The 22,674-nt window shown below is 44.2% G+C and overlaps 1 protein-coding gene across 1 annotated transcript in view; it reads left to right on the top strand.

Moving 5' to 3' along the window:
- The first annotated feature begins 655 nt into the window (after positions 1–655).
- Positions 656–22,674, top strand: part of LOC127479160 (uncharacterized) — a 252,120-nt gene continuing 230,101 nt past the window's right edge. Inside the window, exon 1 of the mRNA XM_051805784.1 lies at positions 656–3,610. Coding sequence (XP_051661744.1) covers positions 1,399–3,345 — 1,947 coding nt within the window. The 5' untranslated portion in view covers positions 656–1,398 and the 3' untranslated portion in view covers positions 3,346–3,610. The remainder of the gene's footprint in view (positions 3,611–22,674) is intronic.

The following is a 22,674-nucleotide window of genomic DNA, read 5'->3' as shown; positions in this document are numbered from 1 at the left end:
TGAAAAATGCTGAATTCCTCTAATGGATGTGAGTGTCAGTTAACTTTTACAAGAGCATGTAGTGACAGAACAAGGGGGAATTCTTCCCACTGACAGAGGGTAGAGTTAGATGGGATATTAAAGAAGTTCTTCCCTGTGAGGGTGGGCAGGCCCTGGCCCAGGTTACCCAGAGAAGCTGTGGCTGCCCCATCCCTGGAAGTGTCCAAGGTCAGGTTGGACGGGGCTTGGAGCAACCTGGGCTGGTGGAAGGTGTCCCTGCCCAGGGCAGGGGCTGGAACTGGATGATCATTAAGATCCCTTCCAACCCAAACCATTCTGGAATGCAATGGTTAGCCACAAATAATCACCCTTTTAGTAAATCTAAAGTCAAAATTTGAAACAAATGCCTGTTGGATCTCATGCAGGGTGGGATTGTTGGGCTGTCCTTTGCAGGGCCAGGAGCTGGGCTTCAGTGATCTTTGTGGGTGTCTTCCAGCTCAGGATAGTCTATGATTCTATGACATTCCCAGTTGACAAGGAAGGAAGCAAAGTCAGACTTTCAAAACTCTAAATATTTATAAGATAAATATGTTCATCTAAACCTCTCTTATTTAGAGGTTTCTTAAAACCTGGACTCAGCCTTGTAAAGCAACCCTAATACATCCTGAATATAATGCACATATGTCCTAGTTAGGACAACTGAGATCAGTTCATCATGGTGGGTGTAACCCAAAACTGTATTCTATAGCCTTCCATGTCATTTCCCAGAAACTAGACTATTGTTGTCAATAGACTATTCGCACCCTCTGCCCATAGAGCCTGACTCCTCAGGCTATAAACTAGGAGTTAAGAGGCCTGTGAGATAGGAGGATGTTTCTGTCCTCACACCCTTTGTGGAACTCCCCACCCTGAGGGGAGTACCAAGCATTCCTGCCTGAACTGGAGGATATATAATCTTGGAGTTTTGGAACATTTTTCAACCCACTCGTGGGATCCAGAGGACGGCTGCATCTCATCGCTCTCAACCAGACTGAGACCACTACTGGACTGCGATCACCAGTTCTGGCCAGACTGCAGCAGCTCTCCCACCAGCAGGTTCTTCCCCTCTCCCTTTACTTTGGACTCAAACAGGGCCCAAGGAACACCACTTTGTTCAGGCCCCAGGGTACTGGGTTATACATTTGGGTTTCTGTGGGTTGAGACCAATTGTTTGTTTGTATTATTGTACTTACTGTATTATTTTAATAAATTGTTATTCTGACTTATAATCTCTCCTTTGAGTTGGGTTCATTCCCCCTGCTGGTTAACTTTTAAACCAGCACATTTTGGCGCCCAAACGTCGGGCAGAGAGAGAGAAGTCAGAATCACAATTTCATTTGAAGCATTTGTCTATTTGAATATAGAAACTCCCTGATCACCATGTTGTTTGATGCACTCACATGGATGTTGTATTTGAGCCTGTTCATATTTCCACAGATGGGGTATTATTTGCCTGTTTTGATGCTCTCTTTAAGACCAGGGAGAGGGATCCAAATTGCTTTATTAGTATATTATGTTTATGTCATTCTAACATCAGAAGCAATGAGTTTCATTGTAAATGTGTATTCAGTCCTGTTTGCCTGTCCTGGTTTGGGTTGCTACCTCTGGGGCCTCATTAGAAATCGTACCCAGCTTTTTGGGGGAACAGGGGTGGATGGTTTCCAGCCTCCCACCTCCTTCTTCCCCTTCAGACCTGCTACAACAGTTTTTGAAAATATTGAGTTCCCTTTTGATGTTAAGGACAGCATAATGTTATTGTTAGTGTTGCTCTGTCTGCTCTGTACTGTGTACACCATGTTTAGGGTCAGAAAAGTGCCTTTTAGGGAGGTTGGTTGGACACCTGCCCTGGGAGCAGATAATGCTGAGTGGTACGGGAAGTGGGAGGACATCAGCCAGTATTTGGAAAAGTTTTCTCCTCCAATGATCTGGAAATTCACCCCTGAACAACTGCAGGATCCTGTTAGCATGATAAGACTGGTGAAGGAAAAATGCTCTGGCAGCTCCAGAGATGGTCAGCTCACAGCAACCTGCTGGGCCCTGGCCACTGCCTACCGGGCACTGCTTGACATGGTACAGCACCGTCAGGGGGAGGAGAGAAGGAGCAAATCCGCAGACACCACGTCCACCCAAACCACAGCTGAGTCAGAGGGAGAAAGAAATAAACCAACCGGCACCGTGTCCACACAAACCATCGAGGAGCCAGAAGAACAAACAAAACCAATAGCAGTCGCCCCTGTCCAGAAAAGGAAATCAAAGACTAAATCAGTTCGCATAGCAAATGATGACGAAGAGGCGGGACCCTCACATCCACCGGAGGAGACAGAGCCAGAAATAATCACTCGGTCCCTATCCCTGGGTGAGCTACGTGAGCTCCGGAGAGAGTTCACACGACAGGCGAACGAGTCCATTCTGACCTGGCTGCTCCGAATCTGGGATGCCGCAGCTAACGATACGATCCTAGATGGGAGTGAAGCCAGACAGCTGGGATCCCTGTCTCGAGATGTAGTCATTGATCAGGGGATTGGAAGGAGGCAGGAAACTCTCAGCCTCTGGCGGCGACTGTTGTCCAGTGTGAGGGAGAGATACCTTTGCAAGGAGGACCTCCACGTACAGCAAGGACAGTGGAACACGATGGAACAAGGTATCCGGTGCTTAAGGGAGTTAGCTGTACTGGAGATAATCTTTTCAGAGGATGAAAGATTCCCTAAGAGTCCAGATGGCGTACAGTGCACCTCCCAAATGTGGTTAAAGTTTGCACGACTCGGGCCAGAAATGTATTCCCGCTACTTAGCAACGCTGCAATGGAGGGAGGGAGAGGACAAGGTGGGAGCATTGGTTAGCAAACTCAGGATTTATGAAGACACTGTCACCGCCCCATTACGAGCCCACGTCTCATCTGTGGAAACCAAACTGGCTGAACACGTCCGAAACCTGGAAGAGAAAATTGAAGAGGGACACCAGAAGCTAAGAGAAGAAATTAAGGAAGGGATTTCCCATATCTCGCCAGGACAAACAAGAGTCTCTGCTATCAGGAGCCAGCGTCCCCCAGCTAAGGAGAGAGGGTACACTCCACGTGGCGATCTATGGTTTTACCTCCGTGAGCACGGAGAAGATATGAGGAAGTGGGATGGGAAACCCACCTCTTCCTTAGCAGCCCGGGTACGTGAACTGAAGAGAGGAACAAATACCATAAAGAACTCTTCAAGGGTAAACGTTGCTCCAGTCTCTCGTGGGCAAGACTCCAGATGGTACAGGAATGATCCTCTTGAAGGGACCTCCAGGTCATACCCACAAGAAGAGCACAATGAGTACCATGACCAGGACTAGGGGTGCCCTGCCTCTAGCCAGGTAGAGGAGAGGGACAATCGAGTCTATTGGACTGTGTGGATTCGGTGGCCTGGCACATCAGAGCCACAAAGATATAAGGCTTTAGTGGACACTGGCGCACAATGTACATTAATGCCATCAAGATACGTAGGGGCAGAATCCATCTCTATTTCTGGGGTGACAGGGGGATCCCAACAGTTGACTGTACTGGAAGCTGAAGTGAGCCTGACTGGGAAGGAATGGCACAGACACCCCATCGTGACTGGTCCAGAGGCCCCGTGTATCCTTGGCATAGATTACCTGAGGAGTGGGTATTTCAAAGACCCAAAAGGACTTCGTTGGGCTTTTGGCATAGCTGCTGTGGAGACGGAGGAAATTAGACAGTTGAACACCTTGCCTGGTCTCTCAGAGGACCCCTCTGCTGTGGGACTGCTGAAGGTTGAAGAACAATTGGTACCGATAGCCACAGCAACAGTGCACCGTCGGCAATACCGCACCGACCGAGACTCTGTGACCCCTATACAAAAGATGATCCGTGACCTGGAGACCCAGGGGGTGGTCAGCAAGACTCGCTCACCCTTTAATAGCCCTATATGGCCAGTGCGTAAGTCCAGCGGAGAGTGGAGGCTGACGGTGGATTACCGTGGACTCAATGAAGTCACACCACCCCTGAGTGCTGCTGTGCCGGACATGTTGGAGCTCCAGTATGAGCTGGAGTCCAAGGAAGCCAAGTGGTATGCCACCATTGACATAGCCAATGCCTTTTTCTCCATTCCTTTGGCAGCGGAGTGCAGGCCACAATTTGCTTTCACTTGGAGAGGTGTGCAGTACACCTGGAATCGACTGCCTCAGGGGTGGAAACACAGTCCCAGCATTTGCCATGGACTGATCCAGACTGCACTGGAAAAGGGTGAGGCTCCAGAGCACCTACAGTACATTGATGACATCATTGTATGGGGGAACACAGCGGGCGAAGTCTTTGAGAAAGGAGAGAAGATAATCCAGATTCTCCTAAGAGCTGGTTTTGCCATTAAACGGAGTAAGGTCAAGGGACCTGCTCAGGAAATTCAGTTCCTAGGAGTGAAGTGGCAAGATGGACGCCGTCTAATTCCAATGGAGGTGATTAACAAAATAGCAGCCATGTCCCCACCAACCAGCAAGAAGGAAACACAGGCTTTCCTAGGCGCTGTGGGCTTTTGGAGGATGCATATCCCCGAGTATAGTCAGATTGTAAGCCCTCTCTACCTTGTGACACGGAAGAAAAATGATTTCCAGTGGGGCCCCGAACAACAACAAGCCTTTGAACAAATTAAACAGGAGATTGCCCATGCAGTAGCCCTTGGGCCAGTAAGGACAGGACAGGACGTGAAGAACGTGCTCTACACCGCAGCCGGGGAGAATGGCCCCTCTTGGAGCCTCTGGCAGAAAGTGCCTGGGGAGACCCGAGGACGATCGCTGGGATTCTGGAGTCGGGGATACAAGGGATCTGAAGCCAGCTATACACCAACTGAGAAAGAGATCCTGGCTGCCTATGAAGGAGTTTGAGCTGCCTCAGAAGTAATCGGCACCAAAGTGCAGCTCCTCCTGGCACCCCGACTACCAGTGCTGGGCTGGATGTTCAAGGGAAGAGTTCCTTCCACACATCATGCCACCGATGCCACATGGAGTAAGTGGATGGCTCTGATCACGCAGCGAACCCGGATAGGGAATCCTAATCGCCCTGGGATTCTGGAAATTATCACCAATTGGCCCGAAGGTGAGAGTTTCGGACTATCCTCTGAAGAAGAGGAGGAGAAGGTGACACGGGCTGAGGAGGCCCCACCATATGACAAGCTACCCGCAGATGAAAGGCGATATGTGCTCTTCACGGATGGCTCCTGCCGCATTGTAGGGACAAACCGAAAATGGAAGGCAGCTGTATGGAGTCCCACACGGCGAGTTGCAGAAGCGACCGAAGGACAAGGTGGGTCAAGTCAGTTTGCAGAGCTTAAAGCCGTTCAGTTGGCTTTGGATATAGCTGAACGAGAGAAGTGGCCAAGACTCTATCTCTACACTGACTCATGGATGGTGGCCAATGCTCTGTGGGGATGGCTGGAGCGATGGAAAAAGGCCAACTGGCAGCGCCAAGGGAAACCCATCTGGGCGGCGGAGATGTGGCAGGACATCGCTGGCCGGGTAGAGAAGCTGAGTGTGAAGGTCTGTCACGTGGACGCTCATGTAGGCAAGAAACGGGCTAATGAGGAGCATTGTAACAACGAGCAGGCGGACCGAGTTGCCAGGATTAAAGTCTCTCAGGTAGATCTGGATTGGCAGCACAAAGGAGAATTATTTCTGGCTCGATGGGCCCATGACGCCTCCGGTCACCAGGGGAGAGATGCAACATACAGATGGGCTCGTGACCGAGGGGTGGACTTAACCAAGGACATTGTCTCACAGGTCATCCATGACTGTGAGACATGTGCTGCCATCAAGCAGGCCAAGCGGGTGAAGCCTCTATGGTATGGTGGACGGTGGTCGAAGTACAGGTATGGGGAAGCCTGGCAAGTTGACTACATCACGCTCCCCAAAACCCGCCAAGGCAAGCACTACGTACTGACCATGGTAGAAGGAAGCACTGGATGGTTGGAGACATACCCCGTGCCTCATGCCACTGCCCGGAATACCATCCTGGGCCTTGAAAAACAAGTCCTGTGGCGACACGGCACCCCGGAGAGAATTGAGTCTGATAATGGGACCCATTTCAAGAATGGCCTCGTAGACACCTGGGCCAAAGAGCACGGCATTGAGTGGGTGTATCATATTCCCTACCATGCACCAGCTGCTGGAAAAGTTGAGCGGTGCAACGGACTGCTGAAAACCACTCTGAAGGCACTGTGTGGGGAGACTCTCAAACACTGGGAGCTGCATTTAGCAAAGGCCACCTGGTTGGTCAACACCCGAGGTTCCATCAATCGAGCTGGCCCTGCCCAATCAGAACTTTTGCATACTGTAGATGGAGATAAAGTCCCCGTGGTACATATGAGAGGAATGTTAGGGAAGACTGTTTGGATTAGTCCCACCTCAAGCAAAGGCAAACCCATCCGAGGGATTGTTTTTGCTCAGGGACCTGGTTCCACCTGGTGGGTAATGCAAAAAGATGGGGAGACACGTTGTGTACCACAAGGGGACCTAATTTTGAGTGAGAATGGTCTGTAATGTTTCATTGTATATATATATATAGATAGATGTATATAGTTTTAAAGGGATATAGTTTTTAAAGGGGGTTAATTTGGGCATGACATGGATGGCATAGAATAAGGGGTGGATAATGTCCTAGTTAGGACAACTGAGATCAGTTCATCATGGTGGGTGTAACCCAAAACTGTATTCTATAGCCTTCCATGTCATTTCCCAGAAACTAGACTATTGTTGTCAATAGACTATTCGCACCCTCTGCCCATAGAGCCTGACTCCTCAGGCTATAAACTAGGTGTTAAGAGGCCTGTGAGATAGGAGGATGTTTCTGTCCTCACACCCTTTGTGAAACTCCCCACCCTGAGGGGAGTACCAAGCATTCCTGCCTGAACTGGAGGATATATAATCTTGGAGTTTTGGAACATTTTTCAACCCACTCGTGGGATCCAGAGGACGGCTGCATCTCATCGCTCTCAATCAGACTTAGACCACCACTGGACTGCGATCACCAGTTCTGGCCAGACTGCAGCAGCTCTCCCACCAGCAGGTTCTTCCCCTCTCCCTTTACTTTGGACTCAAACAGGGCCCAAGGAACACCACTTTGTTCAGGCCCCAGGGTACTGGGTTATACATTTGGGTTTCTGTGGGTTGAGACCAATTGTTTGTTTGTATTATTGTACTTACTGTATTATTTTAATAAATTGTTATTCTGACTTATAATCTCTCCTTTGAGTTGAGTTCATTCCCCCTGCTGGTTAACTTTTAAACCAGCACAACATACCATATTTAATTTTCCTTTCCTAGACTGGAGTTATATTGATGAGAATTAGGAAAAAACTTCTGGTAATGTCTTACATTCCCCTGGCTCTCTTTTTGTATTTTAGCAGCAGAGCATGCAGTGGGAAAAAAATATTTTCATGTTTTTATTAGAATTTAGAATTTTTATTAGAATTTTACTAGGATTTAGAAAAAAAGAAACAAAATGAAAACCCACTGCAGAGGAATTAGGTATTTTTTAGGCTTCATCTTCACCTGGAGTAAATACTTGCGAGTAACAGCAGTAGGAAACCTGAGTTGTTAGAATATCTGCATCCTTTATATTTGCTTAAGGTTAACCTGTTACATTTACTATTCTGTAAAACTTTTTATTATACTTTATTGAAATTTCTGGATGTCCTCATAAAAGCCTAAATGTTAGAGGAACAATATTAATAAGTCAAACAGTTCTCTTTGTGTTCACACATATTTCTTGGCAGTAAAAGAATATTACATTGCACCAGTTGCGCAGAACGGGATTGGGAGTCTTGTTCCTGGTCAGTTAAAATGCCCATATAACAACATTTGAGTCTGGCATATGATGATGGATCTTAAGTCTTATTATATTCTGTATAGAATTGGGTCGTTACTGGTGGGTTTTTTGTTAGTTTGGGGTTTGGTTTTTGGTGGTGATTTGGTGGGTTTTTTTGGTTGGTTGTTTTTTTCTAAAATGTGCCCACTTTTAGCAAACATAAGAAGACCAGGAAAAACCTGGCGATATACATCTCTCCTGCAGCAGAGGTGTATGAAAAGATACAGTAATATTATATTCCAGTGAACTAATTTTATATAGCTAATGGTAGTACTATAAAACTTGGTTTCATATTCTTAGAAATACATTATATTGTTTAGACAAATGTAGTAAATTTGAGAAATAGGTATAGTTGGAATTGTTTAGTACTAATTTCATTCACAGGGAGAACAAATATTGTCTAATTTTACAGCGCTGCTTAACACTCCATCATCTTCAGCAGGAAACATTTTCAGTGTTATGCAAATCCTGTTAATATGATGCATAATTTTAAGGGTCTTTTGAAACCACATCCTGAAACTTTCTCCACAGGTGTCTCTTTGGGCATTGCTCTCAGGCAATCTATCCTGTCTGGATAGATCTTTCTTTCTTGAATCAGAGCACAATTGCACCAGTATGTAGATGCAACATGTGCTTTGTTTTCTGATATCTCTTTGGGATTCCATCCAGTGGGACTTGGATGAGGTCAAGCAGTGGCCCAGAGGAATCCCATGAACTTTAACAGGGCCAAGTGCTTGTGCTGCACCTGGGTCAGGGCAGCCCCCGGGATCAATCCAGGCTGGGGATGAGCAGATGGAGCAGCCCTGGGAGAAGGACCTGGGGGGCTGGTGGGGGAGAGGCTGAACATAAACCAGCCCAGAACCCCCCGTGCCCTGGGCTGATCCCCCAGTGTGGGCAGCAGGGCAGGGGGGGATTCTGCCCCTCTGCCCTTCAGGAGAGACCGCCCTGCAGAGCTGCTCCAGCCCTGGGGAACAGCACAGCAAGGACATGGAGCTGCTGCAGAGAGTCCAGAGGAGGCACCAAGATGATCAGAGGGATGGAGCAGCTCTGCTGGGAGGAAAGGCTGGGAGAGTTGGGATTGTTCAGCCTGGAGAAGAGAAGCTTTGGGGTGACCTGACTGTTGCCTTGCAGGGCCTGAAGGGGCCTGCAAGAAAGATGGAGAGAGACTATTGACAAGGACTGGAGTGACAGGACAGGGGGAATGGCTTCCCACGGACAGAGGGGAAATTTAGATTGGATATGGGGAAGGAATTCCTCCCTGTGAGGGTGGGGAGGCCCTGGCCCAGGTTGCCCAGAGAAGCTGTGGCTGCCCCTGGATCCCTGGAAGTGTCCAAGGCCAGGTTGGACGGGGCTTGGAGCAACCTGGGCTAGGGGAAGGTGTCCCTGCCCATGACAAAGGGTTGGAATGAGATGAGCTTTAACGTCCCTCCCAACCCAAACCAGTCTGGGATTCTATGATAATGCATCTAATTGAAATAACAGGAATCAATGTAATAGGAGTTGAGTATGAAAAATCTTCTATTCTTCACTTCCAGCTTCCCATATCTTTGATAATTTCATCAGGGTTACAAGTTTTGCGATCTAATTTTTAAGGAAAAATGTCTTTATGAAAGATTTATGGTTTTGTCTTTGCATTCTTCAACACTTCATGTATCTGCAGTGTAAGATAAAGGGAATGATCAAGGCTCAGTTCTTTTCTTATCAAGATTTTTTTTCCCCTCTCTGTCTTTTTTCCTTTTCTATTCTTTTGCAGAATTGTGAGTACTTGTGACACAATACACTGAACTGAAGTGTGAAACCACAAGGCAAAATTTCATAGTGTGATTGGATTAGTAGTCAAGAAGCATAAAGTGTGGTGGGAGCACCTACTAACAGCTGAAAACTGGGAATCTGTGGCACAATTGTACTTTGTTGAAAATTGTGGAAAATCTTCTAGGTAAGTAGTGGCGTAAAACTAGCCATAGTTTATTCATTCTTGAATTGATTGGATTTAGTTCATGTGTAGTTTTAAGAGCTATTAATCAGCAGTTTCAACAACTTTTCTTTTTCTTCTTCTTTTGATCCCATAGTTTGTATCCCCAGTCCCTTCAGTACCCAAGGAGCAACTTGGTGCCCAGCCAGGCCATTTGGCGTACTAAGATGACACTGTGGAGCCTATCCTGGATGCACTGGGGACACAAACTGGGGCTCAACCAGGGGAGTGAGAGCCTGATGGGGACATCTGGGACTGCTGTGGGGTGACATGGGGCACTGTGAGCAACCTGGGACACAAGGGGTACAACCTGGGGTCTGCTGGGAACCATTTGGGGCCCCATGACTGCAGTTTAGTGCCCGGAAGGGCATTTTGGTTGCTGTCTTGGTACATGAGACTAGACAGTAAGAGTGAAACAGTGAATGACATCAACAGGTCAAACTGTGTTTCCTTTGCCTATTAAAAGCACAGCACCCGGCAGAGACCGGCTGGGGAGCCGGGGGAGCCCCCAAAACCCCGCGAAGTCAGGGAGAAGTGAGCCCTGGGTGGGGGGGTCTTGGAGCAGGGCCTTTAGGGGTCCCGGGGAGGGATGGGGCCGGGGCAACACCCTGAGCATCCCGTGACACTGCCCCTGCCCCAGGTTCCCGCAGCAGGACGCGGGTACGACAGGAGAACCGCGTGTCCCGGTGCCACCAGCGCCTCTGCAGGGACAGAGCCCTCCTGCTTCCAGTGCCCACCGTCTCCTGCCGCAGCCCCCTGGACAGAGACGGAGAAGTCGCCCATTGACCCTCCATCCCTGGGGGACCCTCGCATTGGCCAGCGGGGCATCCCCTGCCCACGGGAGAGGGAAAAGGGACCAAAGCCAGGAGACACCCCCGGCACAGCACGGGCTGGCCCTGCCTTTCCCCGCTCGGAGAGGAGCTGCAGAGTTGGTTCGCTCGCGGCCCCAGAGAACTTCTCGGGGGACCTTGGCCTCATCTTGGGCACTGAACGAGCTCCCCAGGGCAGTGGGCACAGCCCCAAGGCTGCCAGAGCTCAGGGAGTGTTTGGATGATCCTCTGGGGCACAGGGTGTGAGTCTTGGGGATGAGTCTGTGCCGAGCTGGATTCGATGATCCTTGTGTGTCCCTTCCAACTCAGCATATTCTGGGATTCGGTCTTTGAAGGTAGAACCGAGCCCCCTTCCCATCGCCCCCCGCCAGCGCCGCGCGTTCCCCGGAGCCACCTCGGGGCAGGGGTTGAGCCTGGAGCGGGGCAAAGCCCCTCGGCCGAGCAGCCGCCCCGGCCGATACAGGGGTACGATGGTCCCACCAAGGTACCGCAGTCTCCAGGAACAGCCAGGGCTGGATCCGCACCGGCCCCAGGAACGCGGCACAGCCCCAGCGCTGCCCGGGCGGGCGCTCGCAGCGGGACCGCGGGATGCGGCGGGTAAGGAGCGCTCTGATATCTCCTGGAGGACTCTGAGATGCGCGGGGGTCTGGCAGCTCTGCCCCTTCCCCGTGCCCACTTGCCCCAGGACAAAGAGACCCGGGAGTGTCGCGGGGAGCGGCCCGCGGGAGCGGGACAGGTCGGGAAGTTCGCGCTCGGTTCCGGCTTTGTTAAACCACAGCCCAGACCCTGAGGGGGAGATGGACAAGGTCATAATAGGCTCATAACACAGGCAGATTTTTAGTGCTGCAAAATTCCTAGGATAGCTCCAAGATATTCCAGTTCGCAGTTTGGGAAAGTTAGAGGAAAAAACATGTAACTAGTGTTAAGACTGTCTTCCAATGTCCTCTGAACTATGGGAACATAAGTTTACATGGGAAACTGGCTCTGTCTCTCCATGACACTTCAGAAGACTCTGCAGTCTCCAATCCCTATGTGGCTGGTCACCAGAGTTTAAACTTAATAAAGAGCACATGATATTAAAGGACTGCAACTTTAATAGCACAGGGATGATAATATTTAAAAATTCTAGTATTTTTTAGGTCAGTGTTTTCTTCTTCACTAGTTAACTTGCTATTGCAAGGTTTCTTTGTGAATTCTTATCTGATCTAGATGGTTATCTGGCCTTATATCCATTTTTACTCATTGATAGCCTTTAATCAGGTTTGCTTTTCAGACTTTCACCTTGGTTTTTCATCATGCATAGTAAACACTTGATTTATAAGGAGCGACTCCCTTTTATCAACCTTAAAATTAAACTCTGTTTTAATCACTTATCCTTTAGAGGGGAAGTCTCATCTCAGTGAAACTTCTTTTAAAATTCCATTGTTTTGAGGAGGCTGTGTCCAAACTGCTGTGTCTTAAGATTTCTTATTCAGCAAAGCAGATATGAGCAGTCCCACTTCTAGCCAAAAATATTTAGGCATGTGTTTCAGCACACTGAAAGTTGGTGTTGGTTTTCTATGCTTAACAGCTTTGTTAAATCAGGATTGCAATGTCTTAAAGTTCCTCAAATTCTTGTTGTCTATAAATGTGAATTATCTGAATCTAGAATACGACTTTGTTTTGCTGCATGGAACATTTATATGTAAAATCAATTCACATGCATAGAAATGCAGAATCAATGCACAGAATGATCTTCCAGATTCCAAGAGTGTCATTGTCATCTAGTCTCTCATGTTCTCTTGGTATTAAATATATTAAATTCATTCTCTATTGAAAGCAGGTAAGTGACTTAGTCTTTCATGTGATTTTAAACTTAGTATGTTCGTATCTTAACAACTGAATTTTTACAATGTAGCAATAAAAACTTTTTTCATATGCAAATGAATATGAACACATTTTTGTCACTTGTAGGAGGTAAGCACATCATATTTTTCATTTTAATGTTTTAATTGCTTCACTTGATTTTGAACAGCAAATTATGAGCTTTATTAATTTGGGTAAATTAGATCCTACTGTGCTTTTTACTTCATACCGTCTTGTTTGTCTTACCAGATTCTGATGATGTCTCTGTCTTTATTGTGATCCACAAGCCTTTTCATCTTATTTTCTTCCCCCATCTTGTTGAGGAAAGTGAATCAGTGAGTGGCTGAGTGGGTGTTTGGCACCTGGCCAAGATCCACCCACCACAAACTCAATTTGAATTGTTACCTAATGGACTATTATTGATGCTTGTTGAAACACACACAAACTGCCTCCTTTTCCAGGTAGAACTATCCTTTTTTTTTTTTGGATTTATGAAACACTAGAAGTTGTTTTGACTTTTTATTAATGACAGTAGTTGTCACAGGAAGACCATAAATCCTTTTAACATAAAAAATATTGCGTCTTTTCAAAGTGTATTTCAGGACAGTTTTTAACCTTGGAGTAGATATGATACATCAAAGATGTCTTCCTTAAATTCCCTGCATAAAAACTATTTTTTCCTAATCTCACTTCTCTGCATGTGACACATCCTTTGCTAACTTTTAGTTTTGTCACTGGAACTCAGTGCAACTCTTGAGGGGTCTGAGCCTTCTTAGCAGGATTGAAATAAATGCTTTCATCTAAATGGTTAAATTCTGATTCAGCATCTGGATAATCTGGTACCAATAGATCCAGCAACTGTGGTAAATCCAGGTAAGTGGATAATACATATTCAAATGTTTCATAGAAGAAGAGCAAATTGTTAAGTTCATCTTACTGTAAGTAAATAACTTTTCTAGTTAATGACGAGGCTGTCATCCTTAATCCTTCCTTGAATCCAGAAATTCAAGTGGTAGATTTTACTGTTTCCTGGTTTGTTGATTGTTTGTTTGAGGTTTTTATGGTTTTTTATTTATTAATTTCCATTCACATCATAAAATCATCCCACCTTTTGGACAACAGGAAGGACACATTGGAGGAGGATTAGACTCTTCAAAAGCTATGCCTCATAAAGACAGATTACTGGGTAATGTAGGCCCTACACTGGGGCCTATATAGGAGACAGTGCATCTATCTATCCTGATGTATGATGTACCTGGTAATATGCAAATGAGTAGTGATTTTCTCTAGATACAGACTTTTATTTTTGAAAGAATTTTCCCTGTCTTTGTATACTCCCTTGTTTTTGACAGACTTTAAGATTATTTCAGTGCAATATCACACCGATAATTTATGTCCTGTTATTTTGTACATTGAATATGAGCTCTTAAACAATTTATAGTAGAAAAGAAGAATGGAGATTTTTTTTTCCCTTAAATATCCTTATTTATCAGTTAAGGCTATTTAACTATTAGGGGTTTACTTATTATGTTTAATGGCAGTAACATTCACTACTTTATGTTAATCAGATCAGATAGGTGTGGTGATAAGGGGAGATTTGAGTATAATCAAAACAAATTAACTGCTCTACTTAAAGACAAATATTTTCAGAGACAATAGGGAAAACACATGCCCCATGCAATGAACAAAAAGAGCTTGTTATTGAAATATAAACAGAAAGGAGAATCTTATTTTGACTGTTTATTCAAAGCAGCTTTTTTGTACTTGTTTTTGAAAATGGTGTGATGCAGAATATGTAGTGGTGACATTCAGAGGAGGGTGGCTGAATCAGGGCACCTCTTGTGTTTTTTAGTATTACAATATCTGTAATGCAGGTCTTCCACGCAGCTCAGCAAATGTTGAAGTGGATCTTGTTTCAGCCTGGGAGATGCCCAGGCTCCCAGTCCCTCTGTTGAGGATGCCCTGACTGCCTCTCCCAGCTGAAACACCTGCTGCCTACAAAGCTGAACCAGATCCTCGCGGTTCTATATCACTCCTGAAGTGGTCCAGTGCAATGATGCTCAGCTCACACTGAGCTTGGCTTACACAGGTGAGCTCAACACAAATAACAGCTGTGGAACATTTCCACCTTTTATCTCTTTGGAGGAAACCATGACATTCATGGATCTGGGAAAACAATCCTCACTCAACTCTCTTTCAAAACAGGTGCTGCATTGGCTAAGGGAGCAAGACTGAGTGTTCCTGCATTCCTCTCTGGCAGACTCTCACTCCTCTTCAAAACACCTTGGAAGCTGATTTACCTACTAATATGGTGGGTTTAGTTGTTTCTGTGAGAGATCTGAAATGCCTCACAGAAATAATCTTAAAAATCTATCATAAACAAGGGAGCATACAGAGACAGGGAAAATTCTTTCTGGGTTTCACTGCCTAAATCAGCAATTTGTATGTTCACAACACTGCACATTCTGTTCAGTGCTGATCTCCTCATGCCTTGCTTTAGGATCTCAGGACTCTCTACATTCTAGTTGGTTGTTTTCCAGATAAACTACTGTGATCTTTAATACGATAATATCAGCATCAACACAGTTTATAACATTTGTTGATTCAGATGATGTTACTGCATTTGGATAATTTGTAGGCATATATATAAGTAATTGTGGCTCTGGGCTATGGATGGAGAAAGAACATACACACACATCCCTCAGAAGCAGCTGAAGAAATGAAAGGTTTTGTCTTGGGAACTGCCAATGTTTTTATTAATATATGCAAGCAGATATTACACAGAGTGTATATTTCTGACAATGGGTAGATTAAGACAGTTATTCTTGCAGTTGACACCAGCACCAGGAGAGTGCCAAGACATTGCTTTCTACACAGTTTTGTTGCTAATGCAACCATGATCCCATCACAGAGGAGAAAGAATATAGTTCTCATAGCACAGTGTCCTCAGGGCTTGGAAGACAAAGTGTGGAAATGGACCTCAGTCTAGATAAACTCCATGGCTTCTGAATTTCCTTCTGCTCAGTATATTTGAAGCTGACATTTTGTGATCAATATTGTATCAGAAGACGGGAAAGGTGGCAGACCAGAAATGAAGACTGATTGACAGAAGAACGATATTTTGACCATCCTCAAATGAGAGAAGTCCTATCTGGAATCTCACAGTATTTGCCTGTTACAGAAGTCATAGGGAAAAAAGGCCCAAATCAAAATTAAATCCAGCTGCAGAAGAGGTAGAAGCAGAATAATGCTTCTGTAGTGGGTTGACCCTGGCCAGATGCCACTCTCTCACTCCCGTCTGCAACTGGACAGAGGAGAGAAAAAACAACAGCAGGATTCATGAGTTAAGAGCTGGGAGAGGTCACTTACTGATTACCTTCATGGTCAAAACAGACTCAAAGTCAAAGATAGTACCTAAATTTATTACTTAAACTTATTACTAACAGGATCAGAGCAAAAGAATGAGAAGTAAAATAATCTTAAAAAAAGCTTCCCCCACCCCTCCTTCCTTCCATGTTCTCCCTCCTCCCCCCCAGCGGTGCAGGGGGACGGGGAATGGGTGTTACGGTCAGTTGTTGTTTCTGCTGCTGCTCAGGAAGAGGAGCTGGAGTCCTTCTCCTGCCCCCGCGGGGTCCCTCCCACGGGAGACAGTCCTTGATGGACCTCTCCAACGTGAGTCCATCCCTCGGGCAGCAGCTCTTCCCAACCTGCTGTCCCGTGGGTCACTCCTCCATGGGGTCAGTCCTTCAGGAACGAGCTGTACCGGCGATGCTCCCCCAGGGGCTGCAGGGGCACAGCTGCCCCACCCTGCTCTGCCCCACGGGCTGCAGGGCCTCAGCTCCGGCGCCTGGAGCACCTCCTGCCCCTCCTCCTGCACTGCCCGTGGGGTCTGCAGTGCTGTTCCCATGTTCCCACTCTGCTCTTCCCTGGCTGGAATTCTTTCTGTGCAGTGGCTTTCTGGACTTGAAATATGTTATCCCAGAGGCATTACTGTCACTCCTGATTGGCTCGACCTTGGCCAGCGGCAGGAATTCCGTCCTGGAGCCAGCTGGCATTGGCTCCACGGGACAGGGGAAGCTTCTGGCAGCTTCTAACAGAGGCCACCCCTGTAGCCCCCTGCTACCAAAATGTAGCCACAGAAACCCACTACAGCTTCTTATCTTACATCCTTTAAACAGGATTTCAACTTCTGCACTTCCAGAAGTCAAGAACACAGACCACCGACTACTGCTGTATGACAATCAAGAAAGTTAAGATGTATTTCAAGGTCACCTCCGAGATTTTTCCCTTTTCATATTAAGTGGAAAGGAGTCTTACAATTCCTGTATTAATCTGGGTATTTGAACTAGAGGGGAGGGAAGACTTCTTTAAATGTTCATTCCAAAAGGGTACAGAAATACCAAATATTGTCACGTATATTTATATTTGAAAGATAAAGGATTCTTTCTAACACAGCCAACCCTTGAAATATTTATAACATGCAGCAGAAATACAGGGATGCAAAATATTCTCCCTTAGTTGTTCCCCACCTCCATCTTTTTAAGGGAAAGAATTAGTAGTAATCCTTCCAAACTCACTGGTGGCCATGATGTTCATCTAAGGTATTGGACAAACATGCAGATTAAAATTGGATGCCAAAACAGGCTCGAATTGGATGGCTGCAGATCTCCCAGCCCAGCTGTCTGCTTTGCTCTCCTGATGAATGATCAGCTCCCTCCTCGGGGTGAGAGATTATTTCATGAACCAGCTCTTGAACTAGTACAGATTGTACTCTTTTATATTAAATGAGTGGAAAATTGGAAGTTTAAACTAGAGGGGCATAAAGACTTTTAAAAAACTTTATTCAAGAGTAGATGGCAGGTGAGGTAACACACTGAATGTGCAAGATTCCTTAGGAGAAATAAGTAGTCATCTATTTTTGTAGTTTCACCATGTGCTATTTGAGGAAATAAAGGCTGTATTTTCTCTCAGGTAAGGCATAATTAAAATAATCACAAGTGTTGGAGCAGTGGTTCAGGGACAGGGAGGGAGGTTCCTTTAAGATAAGCTCTTCCCCCCAGGGCCATGATGTCTGTAAAGGTGCCTGCTCACAGGTATGATCCATGGGGACTTCACTGTACAAAAGAGATTCGTGGGGTATTTCCCGGGGGGCCTTTAGTATTCTGCACAAGGGGATGCAGACCAAGATAAATTCACCTGTGCAAATGAGGAAAAGAGGTGTGAATTGCTCTCTTTCTTTCTTTGTGCTGAATCACTTCACTGGCAACCCTCCCTCCCTCTCCTCCCCAGTGTAACTTATTCCTAGCAAGTCTCAGGTAAAATGTGGTGGTTTCTATATCTTTATTTTTTTAAAGACTGTCATTGTGCATAATACTATTAACTCTTAATTTATTCTTTTATCTATTCGAGAATGATCAGCCAGTTTAAGAAAGAACACATTTTATTTTCAACATGGTTTTCTTGGTTTCTCAACTAACAAGCAGAACAGAAAATGGTGATCAAATTTGAAATAAATCAGCGTTTATTTGTAAGTACTGCACACCATCCTGTGTCAGTAAATATTTATCATTGCTCAAATAACAGTTTGCTGGAGTAAAGCAGAGATTTTATTCATGTGAGCATCTACTAACAGAGTGAAGTGATTTGTTAAAGTCAAGTCAGCCAAAGGAACACCTGGAAGAAGACAATAATTAGATTTGTGTAGAAAACAAATATGAAAGAATTTTGGTCCCTCATATAGTCCTGCATCTGTGCTTCTTTCTTATATTGAATGCTTTTTGTGTGTTTTCTGGATGAGTTATTACACCTCTGATTGACAGAGATGTCATTCATTAGTCACCCGTGATCTTGGAACTCACCAGTTGTATTAGGCTGCTGCTGGATTTGGCCAAAGAACTTGGTGTTTGTTCCGAGAGGGATCTGAATGGCTCCAGGGGAAAATGGGCAACATGAAGCTTCTATTTCCCCATTCTTTTTTTCCCCTTCTTTCTTCTTTTCCCTTTCTTTTCCCCTGCTTTTCTTTTCTCTCACATGAAGGTCTAACATGTATCGTTTGAGGAGACAGCAAAAAATGTAGAACATTTTCTTCTTGTTTCCCACATTAAAAAAATACAACCCTTGTACTACCACTTATTATAAATTTTACATATCAGCCAACAAGGGTGGAATATATTAGAAATTGTTTTCTGACTGTGTCACAGCACATTCTTATTTTTATCCTCGTTACTTGTTTTTTAATCACTGTTTGTATTAAATATAGGTTTGTAAACTGCTTTAATCTTTCCTTCAGGAATAATTTAATCTTGGGGAATATGTTCTCTGACATCATTCATGACTTTTAAATGTTCTTGGTCAGCCCATGGAACAACTTTGGCATTTAGAAGATCTTAAAGTTGTTAATTATTGCGTTTCTGAGTTCCTCCATGAATTTAATCTCTATAAATTATCACATACCATAAAAAGGCAGAAAACTTATTACCAAATTAGAACCTTTAGTATACCAGTAAATTTTGATGACAGTGCTGTAAAGAGCAAAACTGTCCTGTGCAATAACTTCTTTCACATGTGCCTTACTGAGCTTATGATATTGCTTCAAAAGAATAATGATAGTATATCAGATTTAAGTAGCCTAGAATGCTCAAAGGGTTCTTTCAACTACTACATCTTAACTGTTTGTAATAATGTCCTGTGCATGAAAAAAAAGTAATAGCCATTTAAAATATTAATGATGATGTGCTGCGCTCCTAGGTGTTCAGACAGTACCAACATCTGGAGGACTCATCTTTCTGATTCTATCATTGTGATTTTATACATTTACAGTATTAATTAGTGCATGCCACTAGCAGAAAAAAAGAGCTCAAATAGTGTGAGGTATTTATACGTGTAATGAAAAGACATATTAAGGGATATGCACAGCTACAGATCTACTCTTTCTCTGTTATAGAATCACAGAGTGCTTTGGCTTGGAAGGGATTTAAAGCTCATCCATTCCAGCCCCTGCCGTGGGCCGGGGCTGGAACTTCCATTAACTTCCATGGACCTTCCACTGGCCCAGGTTGCTCCAAGCCCCCTCCAACCTGGCCTTGGACACTTCCAGGGATCCAGGGGCAGCCACAGCTTCTCTGGGCAACCTGGGCCAGGGCCTCCCCACCACCCCCACAAGGAGGAATTTCTTTCCAATATCCCATCTAACCCCACCTAACCCTACTCTCTACCAGTGTGAAGCCATTTTCCCTGTCCTGTCACTCCAGTTCCTGATGAAGAGTCCATCTCCAGCTTCCTTGTAGGCCCCTTCAGATACCTAAACAGCTTCAGTCTTCACCTCGTTATCAGTCTAATGGCTTTCTCTGGAACATGGAAATGATTGATCCGGATCACAAGAAGATTTGATTTTTTGGAATGAGGGTAATCTCATGTAACTGGAAATGTTCATAAATTAGATGTCATCTGAGAAATAGGTGCCATTGGAACTAGTCTTTTAGGCTGCCTTTATAGTTGAGAGGTAGGGACTTCTGTTGCGTGATTTCTTATCGCTAGACACCCTTAACCACTCACTCCAGGATGACATGAATCATGCTGTAGAAAGTGCCCATTTCTCTTCTTTGACTTGAAAGCAGTGGAGGAGACCGGCTGAGCCACCAATGTGTGTAGCTTAACAGTTAAATTGCAACTGTTGGGTTGTGGTGGTTGATAGAAATTAATTCTTCTGTTTTACCTGCCTGTGAAAGTTGTCTGTGTGAAGATTGAAATCTCTTGGACAGTGGAAATACATTGTTCCTCCAGTTAGGAGGAAGACTAGACCTCATCTAGGGTGAAATAGGAGCTGAGGAAGAGCAGAAGTGGATAAAAACAGTAATTTCATGACAGTAAACAAGCACATGGGTGGCTTCACTGATCCTTGGAGTAGAACATCAGCTCACTGAAGAGACTTTGCAGGACTGGGAGGGCAAGAGATGAGCCAAGTTAAAGAACAGGAAACCTGAACAAGTATCTCAGGATACAAGAGGCACAGCTAATCCAGCAGAAGAACAGATATCAGGACTTCTTTATGTTTAATAAGACTAAATAATGAAAGGGAAAATGGCTGCTCAAGAAATTACATCCTCAAAACACTTATTAAGGTGTTTGAGCCCTGTCTAAAAATGACTGCAGTGGCTCAGTTTCACAAATCTGGCTTATCCAAGTACCATAAAGGCACTGTAGTTGCAACTCTCTACATTTTCACACCATGATTTGATTTAGTTAAGACTCTCTTTTGAGTACTTAAACCTTGCATATACATTTTTAACTTCAATTGCTTCAGTGAATTGTATTATATACCTCCTAAAGATGTAATATAACTAAGTATCACAGTTTTGTGCATCAGTTACAGATGCACAAAATACAATTACACTTTATCTAGCTCTTTCTTCTACTATAAAACTACTGAACTTGGAGAAAACAGTGTTAGCAGCAATAGGAAGAAATGATTTATTTTAACTTTTTCTGTGCATGCTTTAGTTGTTCTTTCTATTGATTGTAACTTAATTGCTATTAATCACCAATGTTCTAATACTGCATTTTAGATTGGGATAAACAGAATTTTCTTTATCCTTAGATCTGATATTTGTATTCATGAAGTAATAATAACCAAAATGTAGGTGCTTCTCAGGGAGAAGGGTTAACATTTATCCAGCACTGTAAAGTTTAAAATCTCTTCCAAAATATGTTCTATAATTGGCATTGTTCTTCACCTCTGAAGCCAAATATTAGCCAGTTGATATCGCAGACTATTCATAGAGAACAAATCAGGCCATATCAGTTTATATAGGACTTGCAGCACTTTCCTGTGAAACACCTGTTTTCATTTCCTCTGGGATGGAACAACACGACAACTTAAAGCTGGACTTGATCCAGTGTATTGACTTTTTAAATAGTCAATACCAAGACACTTCAAACAGTGCCATGAAGTCAGTGATATGGGTCTAATGATGTAAAAACACTGAATATTCAGTTTAAAGGGCTGACACACACACATGGGTGCTCTACGTGTGGAACACAATCTAATCCTCACCCTTCCTGCTTTTGCCATATCTGAGTAAAACCCCTCGTTTGTTCTTGAAAAAGACTATTTAGGAAAAAAAACCCTATTTAACTAGAGGTAATGTTTACTGAATATCAGCAGCAAAATAGGATGGGTATAGCTGTTTTCTGGAAACAAGGAAACTATATAAATAATGAGGGATAAAGCGTGGAGTTAAAGAGACAAAATCTCAAAACATGAACTTCTGGCAAGTCACTGATTTTCTGCATTTAGCCCTGAATAAAGTAACTTCAGAATACTGACAGGAACTCTACTGAGAGAAACTATTACCATGTACACTGATGAGATCTGTTTTAGTGAGAAGTATGATGGCCTGTTCAAATTTGACCCATAATTGACTGAAATGCAACAACCACGTGCATCCTGACAGGTGAATAAAATTCTGAATAATTGAAATAGTTAAATTGTGTAAATAAAACCCCATAGCCATATCAGACAAGGTACTTGCAATTTCAGCAAATACTTTGTATGTGCTTTGTGCTACAGAAAAATCTGAATTTTCACCCTTCTTGTCACAAGAAAGGAGAAATGAAAATTGAGATTTCTAATATATAAATAATTTATCTGGTTATAATTGCAGCTTGTTCATAGCACTGTAAAAATGAGAGATTGTTCGGGTTATGCTTTTGTTTGATTTCTGCTCCCTGATATTCAAGACATTAAATTCCTAAAGTCAGGAAATCTGACCTGCTCTTCAGAGTAGGACGATGCATAGTTACATACAATTTAATTTGAATATGTAGAGATCTAAAATTTATTTTAAATGTAGCCATTTGCAGCTTCAAATGTGATTTTTTTTTTCTTCCAGTTCTGGTCAATAATGAATGAGTTTTAGAATTTAAATCAAGACACAGTGGAGTTCTTGTGATACATTATTGATAAAGCACACTTATTGTAACAACATTTTCTGAGGGAAAACACATTATTTGTTGGCTATGTTAACGCAAACTCTAACATAAGTCTATATTAAGCTTATAAAAATAATTTTGAGTATGTTGGAGGAAGCTTTATAGGCAGACTTTTAAATAATTAGATGAAAAAATGCAACTTATTACCTTAATGAATAAAATATTATTCT

The sequence above is a fragment of the Manacus candei genome, unplaced genomic scaffold, assembly GCF_025592945.1.
Source record: "Manacus candei isolate 608988 ecotype Guabito, Panama unplaced genomic scaffold, ASM2559294v1 h1tg000065l, whole genome shotgun sequence".
Taxonomy (NCBI): Eukaryota; Metazoa; Chordata; class Aves; order Passeriformes; family Pipridae; genus Manacus; species Manacus candei.
Note: the sequence above shows the minus strand (reverse complement) of the source record. Positions and strands in the feature narration are given on the sequence as shown.